General features: G+C 48.9%; 1 protein-coding gene across 2 annotated transcripts in view; it reads left to right on the forward strand.

Moving 5' to 3' along the window:
- LOC120958056 (paired box protein 6 homolog) overlaps positions 1–19,601 on the forward strand; it is a 51,341-nt gene extending 31,740 nt beyond the window's left edge. The window contains exons 4-7 of one of the 2 annotated variants that reach the window (XM_040380603.2): positions 3,368–3,508; positions 16,156–16,446; positions 16,553–16,737; positions 16,992–19,601. In XM_040380603.2, the coding sequence (XP_040236537.2) occupies positions 3,368–3,508; positions 16,156–16,446; positions 16,553–16,737; positions 16,992–17,999 (1,625 nt within the window). In that variant the 3' untranslated portion in view covers positions 18,000–19,601. The remainder of the gene's footprint in view (positions 1–3,367; positions 3,509–16,155; positions 16,447–16,552; positions 16,738–16,991) is intronic. The other variant, XM_040380605.2, reaches the window with a different exon arrangement.
- Positions 19,602–21,699: the final 2,098 nt, after the last annotated feature.

Consider the following 21,699-nt stretch of genomic DNA (forward strand, 5'->3'; position numbering starts at 1 on the left):
ACCGTTCGCCCCTAGGACAAGCACACATCCGGTTCGTGGTCTTGCGTGAAAGCATCTCCAAATTATAAAAAAAACACCAGCGAATTGATCGGAAGCGAGTCCACACAAAACCATCGAACAAAAAAAATCTTCTATTAAAAACCCAAAATAACTTCCCAACACCAGATGATTAAAGCGAGCCGCAGGTATGCGCGGACGATCGCTCTGTGAAATTAATGCCCACGGTTGACTACCGTTGCGATCCTCACGCGACACGCCATCGTTGCTCACAAACCCGTGCGCTCACAATTTGCGTGTCTCGATGTAGTTGTTGTTGTCGTTTTTTCGTTGATGACGAATGCCTTTTCCCAAAAAAAAATGATTCTCAGCTAGAGGGTTGTGTGTGTAATTAATAGAAATAGGGAAGGCTTTATTAACCGCTTCTGGGAGGGACAGTTAAACAGCCGAGCTTATAATTTGATACAATCCAACGAGTTTATACGTGGACCCCATTCGTCGACCGTCGAAAGAATTTGGACCCCAGAAATTGGAGCTCTGAGGAGCTCTGCAACGGTTAGAGCATGCCCCCACGGGACGGCGGTAGCTTTAATCCCGATCCCAATCCGATCAAATTCTTCAAAAACGAATCAAACTGATTCTACCGTCCATCGATTCCAAACCGAAATTAAAGTTATTTTCTCCCAAACAAATTGTTTTGCTGAAGAATGATCCACGGGGAGGATCCCAATCAAAGAGCTTTCCGCCTTCAAACGGTCGGTTTCCGTACAGTGAAGCCGCCGGTCTTGCACGGCTGATTGAGCTCTTTCTTTTTTTTTTGCAATCACTCTCGGACTTCCGGTGATTGCTAGAATATGGCTCCGCTTGAAGCCACCCGGATGTGCTGGATCTAATGTCCCTCCCCCCCATGTTGGCGGCATCTTTTGTCCAAACGACTAAACCAAAGTTACGGTAGCGCACCTCCTGTTGAGTTAACAACTGCCGCGCGTGCTCACATCGGCTCATTGGCTAGGTCTGCACCTGGCCGTCCCCGATGGCAAAGTGCCGACTGACCGGATCCTCCCAAACCGTTCTTCCCGTGCACTCGCCCCGGCTGCTCTCGATTACTCGTGCTCGTTGATCTGCGATACCACCCGGTGTGCGGGACGCAATTTGTCCGTTTCGTTTCGCGCCCGCAGGATGGCCGGAGCGCAATGCCGGTGGTCTGGTGAGCCTGATTCTTTAGCGCGAGCTTGTTCACCTTTCTCAACGACCTCGGGTGCCGAGGGGCGTCGGGCGGCCTGTTTGAGTGTAAATGATTGAAAAAGGAAATAAACTAGCACCGTTTTGTGGTGCCGCCCACCTGCTGATGCCTAGTTTGCTGGTGACTTTTCAAAGGGTAACGATTTCGATTACCCAAGATGTCTAGGAGATTGTACAGAGTAAGCTTCTTCGTACCGGACTGCACTTACGCGACACCCCAAGAAACCCATTTCGCAGAATTACATCAGACGGAGTGCAAAAGACACAACCTCCCTTCAGGACATTAAAATGCTATAAATCATCATTTTATGCCACATTATGTGCAGGTCCGGCGCATGTCCTCGCTCCGTCCATTCCAGTGGTTTCAGCTGACGTAGACCCTCAAGCGAGAAGCAGCCACGCAGTCAATTAATTAGATTAAACATCACAGTTCCCGCCAGCTTGCAAAAGCGAAACAAAATGCAGACACGACCTAACCGCGCACACCGGTAAGGGAAGCCGTCTGGGGAAGGGTCCGGAGCAGGAAATCGAAGTCACTGCAAACTCCGTTTCGCAAGGGCTTATAAATATGTAAGCAGAAAACATGTGTGTGTGTGCTCGAGTTGTGCCGATGGGAAAAAATGGCCAACCGAGGCGACGCATTGCAGCTTGGCGAAAAAGGAAGAAACAACCCCAATGGGTGCGTTTGATGCGAGTCGTCGTCGTCGTCTTGGTCGTCATCGTCCATCCCTAGACCGGCGACGATCGATCGGCTTTGTGACGATCGCGATCTTGAAGCGATTGAGCGTGCGCGTAGTACAGTGTACACACAGGAACGCATGCGTTATCTAACGCTCAAGATCGGCCGCGTCTATCGGCGTCTTCGATTCGGCTATTGGCCCTCTGACGATCTGCTGGGACAAACGATTAGGCATTGCAGCAACGTGATGCTCAGAATAAACACAGCAACGCCGGAAGGCATATATTTTAAGCTACCCCCTTGGTTCGCAACCCCTAGACGTCTCTTCAGCTGCAATCGAACGTTTCCTGCGCATTCAACAGTCCTCCTTCCTATCGGCCGTAACTTCCCAGGCAGGTCCGTTTCGACCTTCCCGACTCCTGCGCGTCGGATCGTTTCGATGAGCCCTTGGCGGCAAAAGCCGGCCCCTGCCACGATGATCGCATGGCGTTGATAACGCCGTCTGCTTACCGTGCTGCTGTTGACCACCCGCGTGCAGGAACACTCCGGTGGGCTGGCCCAACCGAAAAGTTGCGCGAGGGGGATCTATTTATGGCTCCACATCATCACATCTGGCCACCCGCGAGGCCTTGCGCAAGGGATCATCCCCAGTTACGGCTTTCGGTGGTGAAATTATATGTCATCGGAAGCGATCCGTAGCCGCCCTCTTTTTGGTTTATTTGCGCGAACGTCCTGCCGCTGCGTGCTGAAATATGGCGCATATTACAATTCGCGAGGAAGTTCTGGAGAGATCGAAACCTAGCCCTGGGGGTGGTTAAGTTGCAGCAGTTACAGCGAACAGTTGAAAAATCGCCGATCGTAATTAATTACGAGCTTGCGAGTAGGGAGTAGTAGTGCAGGCTCGATCGTTCGGTGGCCTCCTCCTTCTTTAGCGTCAGCGGATAAGGGCAAAATTATGCACCCTGTGCCATATTTCATCGCCACAAATGGTGCTGATTTAGAGTCAAAGCGTACCTCCCGAGGGTTTCCGGTGTGGATGTGGTGAAAACGATCGGGAATGTAAAACCCATGAGCTCTCTTGTTTCGAAATGTATTTTGGTACGAAGGAAAGTGTCTCTAAAGCACAGAATTGGGGTTTTGGAAATCGATGCTTGGAAGAACTCGTACCACGGCAAGCCACGGTTTGATGTAGATCACTTGAAGTCTACTTCAAAAGTCGAGCATAGTTGACTTCTGAAGATTTGGTTCATCTCTGGAGGTTGAACCTATTCCCAACAAAAATCCGCTTCGAAGTTGCTCCTCAAGATCCTCCTTTCTTCAGGGTCGTCCATTTGCTCCAACAGAAATGCTAATTATGTTTATTAAATAACCATGCAGCGTAATCCCTTCTGGCCAATCATAACAATCCTTCAATTGCGTGCTCTTATTCTGTTCTTCTCTCTTCACCAGGCACTCTAAGGCCACCGGGACTGATCGGCGGATCCAAGCCGAAGGTGGCAACGCCGGCCGTCGTGTCCAAGATCGAGCAGTACAAGCGGGAGAATCCGACCATCTTCGCGTGGGAAATCCGGGAGCGCCTCATCTCGGAAGGTAAGTGTCGAGACGGTCACTGTGTGCGCGTGTGGGGGGTCCCGGGTCTCACCGCCTCAAAAAGCAACGTCAATACATTGTACAATGCACAACACTGTGGCCACTTCCGGATTCGGTCGCTATCTGTCTACCAACCGGCCCCCGGCCTAATCTGCCTCAATCAATCTCGTTCGCTCTGAAATGCGACAATAAATATTCAACCAGATATACTGTTGGCTAACTATGAAGACTGCCTGGGCAGGCAGGAGGTTTAATCATCCTTCAATCAATCGACAGCGCAAAACCGCCAGACGGAAAGCGCTCGGCGACAGGCGACTGCCGATTGTCTGGCCGGTGTCTGGCGGTAGCTGGGCTACGCAGGCATCTCTTTCTTTTGATTTGCAAGGAAGGACACAAACTCCTCCTTTTCGCAATGATATGCAAATTTCTTGCAAGGGCTCATCCTGGCTGCCGCCGACAGTGGAGCAAATCCGCACACCGACCGCGACCACAGTTGATGATGGTTAATGATGCGCTGTGAGTGGGGCTGCTTTTGGGCTGCTGCTGCAAACTGCAGCACTTCTCGCACTTTAGCTCATCTCACGGGGTGGAGGTTATGGGATGTGTGCCGCCCTCTTGTAAAGCCAAAAGGAAGCGAAACGATTACGATCAGCATCGTTTCGTCGGGACGCTAACCACACACGGTGCCTTGGAGCGTTTCCCTCCCAGCTGGTCGCCCCAGCCCCACACGATCGAGACGTAATGATAAACGATTGATTTATTGAATGAGTACGGGTTTGATTTAACACATTCTCTCTGCACCAGGTGCCGGTGTTTCTTCTCGCCGCCACTAGATGGCCGGCCTGATAAGCCGGCAACAGCGAGCGAAAGCGCTCTGGAGGTAATTATGACACCGAAGAAAAGCTCAGAAAGACCGGTACCGGGATGGAGCAACGGGAAGAACGGAACACCACGAATGAATTGTTGGCGGATCGTACCGGCGGCGGAGGCGCAAAGGTGATTGCTTGGTGATTGTAGCGAGCGCGATTTAGCAAACCGAGCGCGCAAGTAATTTGTCTTGCGCTTTTGAACGATTTTGAAAAGCGATCAATAGGTTGTTGTTCACAAAACAACCTGACCGGCCGGCGCAGAAAAGGGGACGATGATGTGTCCGAATTGGATGATTTATTGCATGCGCGAAGGAGCCGCAATGTTATGAGTATTGATAAAATCGGTCGAAAATAACAACATGCAGAACGCACAGGTACGCCAGGGGAATTAATCTTAGATATCAGCCTGCATACCTTTGTGCGATAAACAGTACCATGTACCAGCTTCTCAGCACTCACCTGTCGTGTAGCAGCTCTAATTAAAACACAATCGTTACCCAAACGTCCCGCGCAGAGTGAATTATGTCCATGGGCGTGTGATGATTGCAATCGTGCCTGCCTCTTCCTGTAGATCCATAGTGCACTAGGTAGACACAACCTTCCATTTACATGCAAAACCGTGCGTTATCCGGCAAGATGACGATGATGATGATGCATGGATTATTGCGCTGGAGCTGATTACGGTGCCTGGAATCATAAATTTCTTTTCCGCCCGTTGTACGTTGTACGTGCCGCGAACGAGAGCACGAGCTCCAAAACGGGTTTCCCGGTGGAAGGTGGATGGGTTGATTAGCACCATCGTACCACTGGAGATGGGCAGGTTCCCATGCGTGCACACCCGAATGGATCGCACTGGACCACTGGAATGGTACGAAAAAGGGTAATCTTATCCAAACGAAACCATGTCCATGGGTTCAGTGCGCCCGGTAAGAGGAATGGCGCCGTTGTTGTTTGGACATTAATTTATTCGCTTCTCAGACTCCAACACACACACACACGCGCGCGCGTGCTTTGTGCAGGCAAATGTTGGACACCGTCACATACCCCCCTATTTTATTTTTGCCTGCTCATACACGTTCCAAATGCCCAACTCACCTGAACAACCCAGTACAGCCAAGAGTGAATGATCTATTTTTAATCTTCAAGGAGCCAGTTTAGCTCGCCCCGGTTCAGCGGTAAAGGTAAACATTGCCCTGCTTAAGAGGTGCGCAATTGACCCGATACGCCACTCGACGAGCCTGGACCTACTCGAGCTTGAATCCGGTGCACACACACACACCCCGATAGCAAGATCTCGCCACCGAACACACCGGGAGTAGCGGATTGGGGTACCCTCGTCCACGAGTGCTCGGTGAGCTCAGCGAAAAGCTGACTTCCTTTACGGCTTGTACAAACAGCCAACGAAAATATGGTTCCAAAATCCTCTCTCCCGTACGAACCAAGGTCCGATGATTGAGAGGCTAGCTATCCCGCTCGCTGCGTATCTGCTGACTTGTTCCAAGTGGCTCAATGCTGGGATTACAGCGTTATTACGCGATCGATATGTTACGATTGCTTTCGGGTAAGTGTTTACCGTTGGAAGTTCTGCTTCAAAAGCCTGATGGGTCTCAAAACAAACCCACACCTAGGGAAGAGAAGCTCTAGGTAAAGCTGTTGAACGGAAGGGTGCAAAATAATTACGAATAGTTTCACTCAATCAATCGTGTGGATCGGAAAGGTGTTACCATTGGATTGGTCCATCAATCGACAGTCCTAAACTGGATCTCTGTTTGCTAGTGCTTTTGCTGATCGATTATTGTTTTGAGGATGATGAGGGGTAACTTGATCCGGCCGATGTCAAGCACCGGTCGTGGCTACTCGATCAAACTCGCTATGTAGATAGTAGTCAAACGGTAGGAGTTTCTTCGATTGTAGCTAAAGGTTTTTGAGCAATATGTGTACCCTTTTTGGAAACTATTTAAATCACGATGTACATCATTGAGTTGCAGACCTTCAAGCAATGTCGCTAATGGTACATTAAGCTAGTAATGTGTTATCTTCCATCACGTTGGAGTGTCGATTGCAAGCCACAGATAAACCTCAACATCCGCAAGAAGTATAGGTACAGTACGATGTAGTCTTGCTGCGTATCTGCTTTGCAGGCACACCAAACCGTGTCGTACTGCTTATCTTTGCTGCATTCGCGACTCGCAACATGCGACAAATCTGGTCCAAAGAAGGTTAACATTTCTTCTCTTTATTTCCTGCGCAAAGCAAGCCCATGATATCGTGACTAAAACCCAAGACGGTTCTCGGCAAGGGAACGACTTGATTCTCTTTTAATTAAAGCACACGTGAAGAAGTATACACTGTGAAATGGCTACAATTGTCCATGAACTTCTACCCGTACAAAACTCGTTTAGTTGCCGACACCAACGACGCCCGTGCGAAGTAGTTCACGCCATCAATCTATGGTATGGTATGGTATGGCGAGATACTGAAGCGCACGCCATCCTCCCCAAGATTATCCTAAATCCCTTCGAGCGCCTCTTGATACACGGGTCCATTAATCTGGGGCCGGAAATCTCCAACGACCCACCGTAGCTTACCCACATGACACGTCACGTTTTGCCGTGTTGGAATAGAGAGACATACACGCTCAAAATCACACATACACACGAATGCACACCATACATGCGATATCGGATATGGAAGTGCTCCTTTCAAATGCTACTGCTGCTATCCCAACCTATCCATCTATGCATGCCCGTTTATTATAATGAACTTTAATTCTCACATTTGTCACAATTTTACATGCATTAGCGCAGTACAGATACACGCACACACACGCACACACGTACACACCATGTATGGGACTCGGTGGTCGGTGTGGGAAAAATCTTCATCACTCTCCCACGGACTCAGTTCAGCGCTAATCTCGGCTCGCCATCGCCAAGTCGTCGGCACCGGAGGCGACACCGTGGACCGGGAGATAAAGCAACGCTCGCGCAACATTCCCAGGCGTGTGGTGGTGCGTAGCGGGAGGCTCGCTGGTTGGCAGGCCGATTTATGCGACTGGCAGGGGAGGAGGCACTTTATCGAACAACGATTACCGAGTTGGATCGAAGGGAACGTGCAATATTTCTTATCCGGTGGAAAATTGCTCCCCACATACGGTGTGTGAGGGATTTTTTTTCAAGTTTGCTCTTGTTTTCCCCTTGAAGAATCTCATCTTCTACCACGGTTGATGTGGTTTTGACAGATGCATGACGCAAAACGGATAAAAAACCCAAGAAGCGCCCCGAGGATATGCTCCATATTTCTGTACGTGGATCAATCGAGCGGTTTTGTCGGAGTTTTGGCTTTTGTTGATGCACAGGTAGCTGGGTCACGTGGTTTATCGCCGGCATCGCAAATCCGGCTGTGATTTATTGATGATGAGATGAACCACCGGTGGCAGATGGCAGACTTAATTTGTGCTTCCGCTGCACTGCAGCTACGGGCATGATTGGGGGAGACTCTTTGAGTGGAATTACATTGCGATAACTTACACCGTGACGGATGAACTCATATTTTAATCCCGGAATCCATTTTTTACCAGTACGCTTCAGGGTACACATCACAAAGTACAAAAAGGAATCTTAAAATATTGATGTATTCTGCTTCAAACGATTTGTCGACCTAAGGAGCACCGATAGATGCAGTTTTGGTAGCAATTACTCAAACCCTTACATTATACCGCCCCGTAAGCGGTGAAGGTGTGTCGGGTAATGTGTTAAAAAATGGTTCTTTTTTATCCGATTGACCTAAACCGGCATCAGCAGAGTGGGGTAAAGGTTTACAATCTATATCAATCAGTGTCATAATAATACTGACCACGACTGCCTCTGCAGTCGACTGCAAACCGTGCCACAAAAAAAGCAAAAAAAAACAAGCTCCACCTCAAAAGGGGTAGCTGTCCAAGCCTTCTGACTGATCTTTGACCGACTCGCCAGGATCATTACTCACTGCATGCGAGTTGCGTTCATTCCGTATCGATTTGGATCTCGTACGACCCCCCGCCTGGTGGGCATCGGCGGCGGCGACGGCGGTGGCGACTCCTAGCGAGCTTTTTGTGAGGTGTGGAAAATGTGGTAATTGAAATGCCTTGCCGTTCGAAAGTACCTTCCCCTGTATGACGCACAGAGACCGTCGCTGTTGTGTTTTGCCGAACTCGCGCACAAGCCCTGCCGAAAAAGCCCAATGTAATTGAAATCCGAGCACACACAGACACACACTCGGAAGTGTGCCTTCCGACAAAAGGCACCCGCTGGTGGCCAGGCGTGACCTCGCTTCTCTTTGAGGGGTTTAATTTTATTAACCAAAATCTTCACCACTAAGTGCTCTGACCACCTCTGATCATGGTACGAGATCTGGTACAATCTAGCGCAGCTACGACCGGTGCTGTCGCAGCAGGAGACATCTAGTGGGCACGTGAGGGTACCATCATTTGTGCTCTGGGTCCAATTATTACCGCAGGCGCTCTTGAAAAGCGCTGCTGGCTGTGTGCGGTGAATTTACTTAAACTTTGATCGATTTTCCATCTCCCTCCGCTAAGTTAGAGCGATAATTTCCTGTTGTTTTGATACCAATCAAGATCCGTTTCAGCATTAACATCACGCAATCGGTTCCTACACGTAACTGGACAGACAACAGCAACAACGGAAAAAAACTAAGAACTAGTGACGTGGATGTCAATTATAGTTACCATTAAATATCTCCTTTTTTTTGAAAATTGCTTCGAAATAAATTGTATTTCCCCTCCCGCTTGGACGTAATTGCACACGATTTAATCGATAGCTTGCTGTGACGGAATAGGTCCAAACAAATCCTAGTCTTCCGAATTGAACCTAACCCCGGTCTCTCCCGTAGATAACTTGCTTGCACTTGCTGCTCGCTCTGTGTCAAAGCAAACGGTTATGGCGAACCAGCATGTCGCTACCGAAACCGGTGCACTCTGTAAAAGTGGTTCCATCAAGCTCCTTCTCACTTCACTCACATATATGGTGTCTGTTGGCTGTTTTTTTTAGTATCTGCGAGATTGCTCAACCCACCGCACACATTTCGCACAGCCCTTGTCGCGGTACGGTGAATTAGCAATTGGTCCGCCCGTTTCGGTGGGCGAGATTGAATTTACATTTCTAATTTCACCTAGCTCGTGTCACACGCGGGACATTAATGAGCGCCGGCCGGACAGGCAATATCAATTAAAGCGAATCACAAATGGTGCCCCCGGAGTGCGCGCGTGCACACCGCACCTAGAGGGCACGCGGGTTCGGGTGCACTCAACGCTCGGGTGGTAGGAATTAAGATATGGCGCAGTTTGGAGGGCGCGTAAATCAAACGGCGCAGCGCAAGTGCTCCTTATGTGGGCAAGGTGGTCTGCCTGGTCGCACACAAAGCCCGAGATTGCAGGCACCGTCTAAAGCGTAAGGCAAGAAAGCAAGGAATGGAGGTTTCCTGTTGAAGCTTAGCCGTGGGCATGTTCTGTTTCTTTTCAAGAATAATGTCATAATTTGACGGTTGTCTACTGAACGTCACAAGACGGCTGGAGATCAAATGCTTGGAGTAAACGTAGATTAAGATATTATGCACACTAATTTTGAGTGTTAGGATTTTTTTTATTAAAGATATTGTGTGCTCTCTGGAACTAACATTTATGTTGAATATTACACAACATACTGGATATTAAAACCTTTCACATCATATTCACATTTCCTTTCCAATGAGATCTACATATTATCAGCTTAGCCCAATGACACAACGGCATCATAATCATTAACATCCAAAGTCTCCATGCGTATCCAAATTGAATCGGGGTTTTTTGTTTGTTTGTATTTCGTTCCTATCTTACTCTCCATAAAAACACAATCCGCGAAAAAACTGGGAAAGCAGCGCCCACTAAAACGGGAAATTTGACGACATCGATCAATCCCAAATTGATCATCAAATTAACCCTCTGCTGCTGCCCGTTTTACAGCTCTGCTGCTGAGGAAGCCAATGAGCGCCGGGCGAATGTGTCGTTCGACAGGGCTTTGCGAGGCCAATTTTCGCCACTGATCGAGTCCGATCATTAAAACACAAACTATCCCTATCAATCCAGCCCGCGAAAGTCGTGCTCCCACGTGAGGTGAGGTGACAATATTCATAAGAAAAGGCGGTGAGCCGAATAGTTCTCTAATTAGCGGTGCTGCTGCCCAAGCCACCAGGCGACCGACCGGTACCGGCCGTTATGGCTTTATCTACAAACGGCGGTAAAATGTGTCCATTTACCATTGGGCAACTGGCTTGGCGGAATGGGCCTGCTGGTGAGAGTAGGGAAACTCATTATCCGACCGTTCCGAAAGCGTCCGATCGTTTGTGCGGGTTTCGATCGATCGATGGTGTGTCTGCCTTCGTGCTTATTGGGTGGAAAATGTATGCAAATACCAACAGCAGCAACAACACCGTAGTCTAGCCGATACACGATGTGGTTTGCTGAAAGCTGTTCCCCACCCCTGCTTCTTCGGCGCCAATCCAGACGTATCCGCTATTGAGATCACTATCGCGATCTAGTACGGCCACACGGTTGATACTGTTTTTGTGCAAGAACCTGGAGAAAGATTTATTGCTGCACCGTCACCGCGTATGGAATGAGGTTCTGGGTGTATGCGCCTGAGAAATGGATTCCACTAGTTCGCTTCTTAGCGTCAGCACGAGATTGCAATTGTATGATCAGGGACGATACGTTCGTTCCCGCACGACTAGCCGTAAGCATCGTGTGCAATCGAACCTATCGGAACCCCTTTAGACCGAACGAGCGACGGTCAGTAAAAAGGATTAGCGTGGGGACAAAGTCCACGCTACGCCAGCCGTAATTTTACGACGGTAAGGACAATGCAGCCCATTTCGGTATACTATTTCGTGGTCGTAAACGTCGTAGCCTGCTCCAAAACCTTCCACGGAATCATCGTTTCGATAATGGACTTTGGTGATCGTAAAAATAGCCAGTGTCGGTGCTCCGGGCTCTCGGAAACCGGTACTGTTCCCAAAGCCAATTTAATTCTGGGGTCATAAAAATGCTGGCGTCTATAGTCATTAGAATTTGGAAGACCTATGCTAACCACTGTGACGCTATGAAGACTAGACATTGGGGATCGATTAAATAAAGGAACATGTATATTGGGCACCAGAATGCCCACAGATTATCTGCCGTTTTCATTTTTCAAAGGCAAACTTGAGCTGTTTGAGCTACCGTCGTAAAAACAAAGGAACAAGTTCTAAGGTCTGTAAAATTATCGGCAGGTCCTTGAACTGTGCTTTATGTCTTGCATCTATTCCAGCGATACTTCGGAAATTCGCTGTAAAATTTGCCGATTTTTTTTTTTTTGACATCCTGTTTATGGACAACTTCACTTTGATCGTCACGCCAAACTTCGCATCGGCACAGAATCCCAACCCCATTGCATTCTAAGCTGTCCGGTGTCAATCGAATGTAAGGCACCCGAAAGCTAAGCTCCAGCGTCAGATAAAAACCAAAACTTTGAACGGCGTGGTCTTGCTCCATTCAAGGCCATCCGGACCGAAAAAAAGTGAACCGTTCAGGAATGCTGGTGTTCCCGCCAGCACACGAAAACCGATCGCAAACCCGATCGTAAAAGTTTCAACTTTTATGACCGCTCGTTCCATAAAATCTCTAATAAAGCACTGAATTAATTACGGGACCTTGGGGAATGTTTGATCCACTTAGTACAGGAGTGGAGTGGCGAGGCCGAGGAGTCAACCCCGTTTTTGGTGTTTGTCTTTTGTAAGGGGAATAAAAACAGGAAAGGAAATGCGGTGGTGTTAGTTTAGCGATCTTTTATTTGCTATTATTGTTTCGCAACTGAAAAATCGATTAACACTAACTCCATTACAAAACCTTGGAGCACTGATATGAAGGTAATGGATGCTGTTGCTCAGTGTTTGTATCAACCCAGTGTTCTGAGTTATGATGAGTTAAATGTGATTCCGAACATCTGGCTCTAAAGCCTATCAATCCCTTATCTTTGGAATACTTATCTGGAAAGCTCAATGCTGGTTACTACTTCAATTCTGATTTCTTGTATCCAGAAAGTATAGTTTGAAATGAGAATGTCTTATGTTAGGGTTTTGATTTCAATCAACAAAACATAATGCAAACATAATGCTCCTAAATTTTATATTGATAGTCTCCTAAATTGTCCGTTTCCTCCAGGAAGTCCCTTCATGTTAATTGACATTTCGTCATCCACATCGAAATAAAATCTTACCTGCAAAGGTTAAAATGATGACAACACCACTTCTACCGGCGCAGAAGCCTTACGCTGCTGGAGAAATAGTTTCGTGCTCAATATATGGGCTGAATAAACACTAAAAACCCTCACAATTCCCCCCAGTACCTAAAAAAAAGAAATCTTCAAAAGTCGGTGAAACTCAGCTGTCAGTTAACTGTCGTGCGATAGAACCTACCAATAGTACCTACCACGATCGATCGGTGCGTCTCGAATCATTTCGAATGCGCACCATTACTCCCGCACGCAACAAACACGCAAACACGGGAGGCAAGCCCGCCAAAAGATTTCATCGCCCCCAGGGTCCCAGTGGGCACCGAACCCGGTTACGATTATTTGGAAATGGATTAATTACACAGTTTTGAGGTAAACGGTTTCGTCTGAATGCCGGGTGCCGCTACTGCTGCTTTTGCTGCTGCGGCGATCTTCCGTCAACCGTCAACCCCGGCGAGTGAAGCCCACAGTGCGGAGGCAAGAAGAGCGTTTCAAAACCCGCTTCCTTCACCCCGTTGCCTTATTCAATAGTGGCACAATGGTACAGAAGAAAGCCCTTCAGAGTGCTTCAAGACGCGCCGGGACGGTAACAAAAGTGACGGCGGCTTCGACCGGCAACGCAACGACGAGATGGGAACGGTCGTACCTGGGGATGGGTTCGGTTTCGTGCTCACTGGATTTTCTTTTACCGCGCAGGCTCATTTGTATCGAGCATCGAGACAGAAAGGAAGTCTGAGGGACAAAGAGAGAGAGAGAGAGGAAAAGGAAAGAGAAAACTTAATCAATAACACAACAATAACAATATTTTGATGATAATACTTCCACTTCAGTGCAGATAAACTATTATTACGCGATCGCGGTTTCGGTTGCGCCCAGACGGGTTGGCTCTCGAAACCTCCCCGGCTCTCGTATGTGTATGTGCCTTGCGGCGGGTGCGAAACTCCGGAATGATTGATGGTTAAATGTTTGGCCCCGGGTTTCGGTTTCGGTGTTCCGAAAAATTCAACGAACATCGGTTCAACCTACCCAGCCCAAGTTCGGCCACTGCGTGAGGTATGTTAGCGGGACCGCCTCAGGTTCGAAGGCGTCAATTGCTCACCCAACACAACACAGGCACACACACATTCCGGTGTAGCTCCTGCGCGCGGCTGCCCCGCAATGCGTTTTGCTACCATTCTGTTTTGTTTGGTCCGCGCTCTCTCCCTTTCTCCCTTGTGCACCCTTTCTACGATCTTCCTACGGTGACTAGGAACAACTCCTCAACGCCACGCCAGTTTACAATCGTGACTCAGCACCACCCCGGTACGGGTGATGGTTGTTGGTACATAAACGGCTAAACGGCACAAACACGGTTCGAGGTGGTATCGAGCGCCGATGGACACGGCACGAAGGCAGGGGAAAAGGATGGGAGCTTGCACGAACCGATAGACCGAGGGAGTAAATATGCTTAGCAACAATCTCGCAAATCATCTCCAGCCCAGTAAGCGATCCTCTTGACTTCCCTTCCCGGGCAAACGCTAGCGGCAAGCGCACACGCAGCAGGTCGGGTCCGTTCGCTGATCGGGTATTAATTGGACGATGAAATGGGCTGATAAAAGTGATCCGTACAGGCCCCTTTTTCTACAATGTTTTGTGTTCGGTTGGTTCATTTCCGAGCGACGATCATAGGGATCCGAAAATGTGACTGACAAATTGTGATTTATTCCAAAAGATCTTCCCAAGAAACGCGAAGTTAAGACTAGATGTAGACGGAATTGGGTCAAACAGATGCGGTTTATAATAACCAGATGTAAAATAAGATCGGAAATGCATTCAAAAATGAATCAACATTCAAGAACAAATTCTTGGAGTAAAATAAGACCATCAAATCAATAATGATCAATTCTATTAATGTCCCACTACCTCAAGTTTTTTATTTCCATAGTGCTTGTTGTTTTTATATCAAACATACGTCAGCAAGGATTTGTTATGCCCTATTTTTACATTTTCAAGGACACCTTACCCTCCTTATATGCGTAACCTCGTTATGAAAGCTTTCTCGAAAGCGAAGAAACGAGCCTCTAACCAGACCCAGTCCATAACCTAACCAAAACCACAGAGCACGGAAGTTTGCGGCCAGGCACAAGATGCCTGCCAAAGTCTGCACAAAGCGAAACAAAAGAATGTGTTAAAAGTGTCATATTATAATCACGTGCCCAGTGGTTCGGATAATACTTAGAAAAATATCTTAATGCCACCGAGCTTCGCCAGCTCGCCGGAGAAACGGCTTCCTTTCCGCTGTTGTGCTTTCGGGTACGTATGCATGGATGAACATCCAAGCTAAAGGATCCAGCCAAATCTCCAGCTCCAATGTGTTCAAGACCACACGAGTGCAAAAAAAGAAGCTTTGGCCTACCAGATGCCTGACCTTTGCTGAACTGGTTCGTCTCGGGGCGTAGGGGCATCGCCAGTAGAAAGATTCTTCGAACTCGGCACCCCACTACGGCTCGAACGGATTCCCTCCGGAATGCCTAATTTGGTGTGTAAAAGTTCTTGTTTACATTCGGATATAGCTCATCTTACGCCTCATCGACGAGCGAGTCGTGAGATTGTTTGCTCCCCTTTCCACCTTTTTGGACACCCTTTTATGTGTTGAAGTATCTCCTCCGAGAAGTAGGTACCTTCGTTTGGTAAATTGTTGACGGCTTTCCGATTGAAGGGCATATTTAAGCTGATCCCCTGCATCTCCTCTCCTTCACTCTAACGCACAAAAGCATCGACAAGGCTTCCCGCGGTGCAGTAGCCCCGGACATGAGATGGGGCGTCAGTGGAATCGTCTCGCGGAGGAGATTTCATTTTCCCGCCTGTCCATTCCGATAATCGCTGTCAAAGCGACGAACGCGCTTGGACCACCGTTGTATCGCTCGCATCGCTTAAGGGTCTTTCAGTTCTGCCCGATTATGATACTGGCAACTGTCACTGACTTGTTGGATAAAGTCTTCAGTTCAGATAACCTTCATCCCGAAAAGTAAACGCTCTCGAACGTTTGGCTGTGAAATCGATCCTGTCTGCCTGCCACCAAGCGCATGCCACGGCGGGAGGGATGAATAAATTCTTAAGCTCCATTTCTCGGTAACGCGCACCGTCGGGTTCACGAAATTGAAATCTCAACGACCACTTGACAGCGGGCAGCTCGCTACCACCGGTGGCCGGGCTGGAAGATGTTCCGAAATTCCAGCGATCGTGGCACGCGGAATGTTAAAGAACCGTAGCGAAAACTCGTTGGTCCCTCTGGCCGCCATCCGATCCGAGACAGCAGCGAGTTTGACAAGTGGTTTTTGGACTTCCGTCAAGAAAAGGACTTTCGAGCAGTGTGGGGCAGCCGGGATTAGAACCAACCTGAAATTGCCCATCAAATGAAGCCATCAAACTTGTTGGAAACATGCTTAACTAATCCTCAACCTACCTCATTTTGTCTATTGCTTTCTTGGTTTAGGTGTCTGTACGAATGCGACCGCCCCGTCCGTATCCTCCATCAATCGCATCCTGCGCAACCGGGCGGCTGAGCGGGCGGCAGCCGAGTTTGCCCGAGCCGCAGGCTATGGTCTCTATCCACCACCACCGTACGGGGGGTTCCCATGGCCTACTCCAACCCATCTGTGGTCTCCCGGGCAGGGAATGCCCAACATGTCACAGCCCGGTGGCAGCACAACACCCGGCACGATCGGATCTCCCGGTTCTGGGTCGCACGAAACCCTTGGATCACCGGATGGGAATCGATTAATCGGTAGGTACTTCCCGCAAAACATCGTCTGATGTGATTTACCAATATATCTCTCCGAATTGATGTACTCATGATGTATTCGAACCCCGGATCTCTTCCCTCACAACAGACATTGAGGGCGAAGACTCCAACAGCCTGGACGGCGATCAACCAAAGTTTAGACGTAACCGCACCACCTTCAGCCCGGAACAGCTCGAGGAGCTCGAGAAGGAGTTCGACAAGTCGCACTACCCTTGCGTTAGCACCCGTGAGCGGCTAGCGTCCCGCACCTCCCTCAGTGAAGCCCGCGTACAGGTAACTATCACGCCACTGGGGAATGGAAAAATTTCCTTCACACTTCCGGCCCGCAAACTGCGGCCGCATGGTCGCATTCGGTCCCGCGCAAGTTCACCACTCCGGCCTTAACCCTTCCGCGTTCGCCTAACCTTCAAATCAAACATCGGGCATTTGCCCGGGCGGCCCAACCGAATCGACCACCCGGGCCGAGGAAATTTTTCGAGCTTAGCTATAAGTGTTTGAGCTAATATACTTATAACTTGAACTACTAGGTTTGGTTTTCCAACAGACGGGCGAAATGGCGACGTCATCAAAGAATGAATCTTTTAAAAAGGTCCACCTCGCCGACCACCCGGGCAGCTGCGGCGGCGGGAACGGCAAGTTCCGCTTTCACCCCTGGCTCCCCGCCGCCGCCGCCGCCGCCGCAGCAGCAGCAGCAGCAGCCGCCAACGGCCGGATCGCAGCCGCCCGGCACGAGCCCGTCGGCCCAGCTAGCGCCTTCCTCCGGTTCCCCGGGCGGTGTGGCCGCCCCTCCCCATCACCACCATCTTCCCCCCCATCTGGCGGGTGTGCACCTGCCGCACCATGCGCACCACCACCACCATCCGCACCATCCGCTCACCCATCCGCACCATCATGCGCTACATTCGCACCACTTTCACCAGGGAGCCAGCGCGCATCCGGGCGGCAGCCCATCGACCGCCGGCCAGCTGGCGGGAGCCCCTCACCCCCATCACCACCCGCACCATCCGGGGCATCACGGGGCGCACCAGCTGCATGCCAACCCGCCGTCCACCTCGCCGGCGGCCCAGGCCCAGGCGGCGGCACAGGCCGCGGCCCAAGCCCTGGGAGCCCAGGCGGCGGCAGCGGTGGCAGCGGCCCAGGCAGCACAATCATTAGTCACAGCATCAACTCCATTATTAATGGGCGGTGAGCACAGCGCGTTCCGGTCGCTCGTGCCGACGTCGGCGGCCGCCCTCTTTGCCGGCCTGTCCCGGTCGTACGCGGCCACGACCGGCTCGTCCAACCTGGACTCGGCCAGCCCACCGCCGAGCGACGACTCGGACGAGGAGATCAACGTGCACGAGGACGATTCGAACGACGAGCAGCAGCAGCAGCAGACAGAAGGGCAGAGTGACGCGGCCCGCACCACGAACGGCGGCAGCTCACGGCATCGCCGCCGGCGGCGCTCCAGCTCCGTGGCCGCCCTGACCGATTCCTCCTCCGGTGCGGGGCTGCCACTGCAGCTCACCAAGCACGAACGCACACCGCAACAGTGAAGCCTTACTCGTTTCGCATTGAGCAGGAGGGGGAGAAGGCTAAACAGAAAAGAAAACACAAAGGCAGCCATGATTACCCTCAACGGGCTGTTGCCGCCGCCGCCGCCATTTCACGTACAACGAAGGGCAAACGACAGCAGCAGCAGCAGCAGCAACAGCAAACAGCAAAGTGGGGTGTCGATTACGCGTCGCTTTGCGGTACTGCACTCAAAAGGGCGCAAAAGAAAAATGGCGTAATCGCTTCGCCTGCATCGCGGGGAAAGAAGCCCTGCGCGGAGCGCATTACTGCCAGTTGCCTCCCCCTTTTTCGGACTGGGCCCTGGGAAGTGCAACACGTGTCAACCGACAACAACGGCTCTCGATTGGGCCCGATCGGGACCGAGCAACCATAATGGCGCGCACGATAACGTGACATGGCCTGTGTTTGTGTTTGTGTGTGTGTGTGTGCCTGTGTGTGCGCAATGCAAATTAATCACTGTCCCCTGTCGATATGCGGGGCCGGCTCGGGCGAAAGACGAATGACCGTGCGACAGAAGCGTAATACGATAATCAATTTCCATTCCCTACCCTTGCACTGGCTGCCCCGTCAAGGTGTAAATCAGAGCAGCCAAGGCTGCTGTTGCATTATTCAATTATATGCTGAGGCTTCTTATGTAAGCGAAAGGTTTCTGCGCGGTGGCGTCGAGGCGAACGATCTAATTAAACTTACGGCTAAATGAAATTGAATCCAATCATTCGTCCTTTACTGTGTGTAACATATCAGCAAAGAAGAAAAGTTTTCCTTTTTTTCCAATTTTCACTCTGTGCATAGATGTATAGAGCTAACAGTAGCTAGCGCAATTTCGTGTGTTCGTGTGTAGGTACGATCTGTTTTGTTTGATACCGTTTTAGAACTCAATGCCCAATTCGATATTTTCTTCATTTTGTTAATAGTAAAGTAAAATTAAATAATGAAAATGCGACAAAAAAAAACAACCTGCAGCAGCTGTGTATAGTAGCAAATCGAATCTCTCACTCGCTCTGTTATGGAATTAAACTCGAATGGAAGGTTAAGCGCAGTGCGGCGAGATTAGGATGCGGCGAAAGAAAAGGGAGCCCAAGAAACGAAATACCTGTTATGTGATTAGGCGTTGTGGTGCATGTGAACGCGACTTTTGCTAGATTTGTAGTGCGTGTGAGTGTGAGATTGTATGAGTGCGATTTAATTACTTCTATTACTACTACTACTACTACTACTAGTACTGCAACTACTACTACTACTACTATAACTACTAGAACTGTTAGTCGTCTACTGCTTAGCTGTTAAAGTAATTTAAATCAAAACCCATCTGCACGCTTCCACTTTCCCCACGGATGTATAATTGGTTCCTTTCCCTTCGATCAGTTTTAAATTCACCTACACCCTATATTAGTGGAAGCTTCTCTGGTGCGACAGAAGCGTTCCTTTAGTGAGATAAGAAATCCGAGAGCAATGTATCGATATTAAGGCACGTGCTAATTTATGACTAGTTTAAACAATGTGAATGCTAGAAAATGTTCCCAAGAAAAGGCAATTTATTTTGAACTTTAAAATACATTGAAAATAACTACTGAACATTGGTTGTGTTTTGCTCGTCTTCTTTTTTTTTTTGTTTTGCTTGAATTTTGATGAAAATGATGACATTAAAATCGTTTATTTGCTTTCATAGTTAACATCAAGCGTTCTCATTTGTACTTAATCACGATCGAGATCGGATAGTCTTCTTCTATTTGGCGTAACGTCCTACGCGGACATGCCGGCCTATACAGGCTTTCGAGACTTAATTCATTACCACGCAGCCGGATAGTCGTCAATCCTTGCTACAGGAGGACGGTCCATTTTGGGGCTTGAACCCATGACGGGCATGTTATTGAGTCGTTCGAGTTGACGACTGTACCACGGGAGCGTTCCATCGGATAGTATTAAATCGTCTATTTCACACTATAAAATCTTACTTAGACTTAAAAATCAAAGATCTCACCAATCTATTCTGTTATCTTATACGATTTTACGATTTCAAACGTAAAAGACATATGTGGTCCGTATGGCTACAACCGCTACCAACACAATAAAACCTCCCCAGCAAATGGCATCCGAAAAAAGGCACACAGGCACCCATCCCCAACCCGTAAAAGTTGTGCCTGCCAACTAGTTTGACCAGTGGCAACAAACTCAAACAAATCCCTTTCAAACAAAAACAAGCTCCTTGCAGTACAATTTCAACCCACTTGGAGCAGTCCGCCTTTCCAATGCGGTGTTGCAAAATTCGGCAGCCCGAAAGGTAAACCCCAACCACGGCGCAACGACAACCAAGCGAAAACCCCGACTGCCGTTTGAATGCTGCTGACATTTGCATAATATGTCCATCCGTTGCATTACCACCGTGCCACCGTGGGGTGGCAGTGGCCGATTGTAGCGGTGCATTTTGTTTGGAGCCATTTCATTTGGCCGCGCGATGTTCTTCCATTTGCAGTAAAAAACGTAGCACCGGTGCGGGTGCCATGGCTAACGATCATGTCCACCTATCAACACCTTTCCAGCGGTTCGTCGCGGTTGCTTACTGGAAATGAGGGAATAAATAAAATTTTAGGTGCCATATCCGTACGGTAGGGTGTTCCTTTTTTTGTGCCGTTTGTACCCAACAGTTTTTATCCACACGGTTTAATATCGTCACATGAAGCAAACCACTCAGAGCTGCGCTCTTGCGCTAACGCATTATCAGAGCGGCACAAACAAATGCGGGCACAAATCCGATCATCAAGGTGGTAGGATCGGGCTTTATTTTTCCTCACCCACCGAAAGCCGACTAAATGATGGTTAGTAAAGACGTCGGTTTCGTTTCTCCCTGCGTCGGCCCAATTTTTGAACACTCTCGAGCGGCCGCTTAGGCCGGTGGTTAAGTGCTCGTAATTTCTGCCAATTTATGACATCAATTAGACCGTGTCCGAAACGAGGTGACAAACCGCGTCGAGTTAAGTCCCAGAAAATTGCTCCCGAAAAAAAGAAACGGAACGCAAAAAAGTGTTTGATTCTTTTTGGTGTGGAATATTTTTTAACACTCTGTGCAGCGGTATATCTCACCCCGAGCAGCGGGAGTGTGTAAGCACAGGCACAGGGTCGGCAGGAAGCGCTAAGTAACCGTGCTTAAAATGTGTGAAAAAGCCTATCAAAACACAATCCCTTTTTAATGCGTGGTGTTGCTTGGGATGTTTTTTGCTGTCTTTGTTTTTTGCCATGATCCTCCTAATTAACCATGATCAGTTCCTAAACGATTACAATCGCTCGGGGGAGAGTTTGGGCTTTTTGAGGAGAGAAACGCTCAAGAGCAGAAATTATATCTACCCCGAAACAAAACCTCAATGAGTCGTTTGAGGCCTACAAAGCCTTAAAAATGAGCACCATTAATTAATGGATTTGGCGCCTGCCACAGGATCGTGTGCTGCGAGTGCAGATGAGTCCGAATCTTGGGCCGATAATTACTCTTCCCTTCTCTCCCTTTTTTCCTTTCCTTTTGGAAGTAAGGGATTGTAATAAAGATTTTAATTTTATTAATTGGATTAGTGAACTCTGCTCGTGCCATATATTTAATTCGCCGTATCAAAAACTGTGTTACGATTTTAGTGCAGAATTCATGAAAAAAACTATTAAACGTTCAATCCATTTCTTAGCTGGCATCCTAAT

Source organism: Anopheles coluzzii, chromosome 3 (assembly GCF_943734685.1).
Source record: "Anopheles coluzzii chromosome 3, AcolN3, whole genome shotgun sequence".
NCBI lineage: Eukaryota > Metazoa > Arthropoda > Insecta > Diptera > Culicidae > Anopheles > Anopheles coluzzii.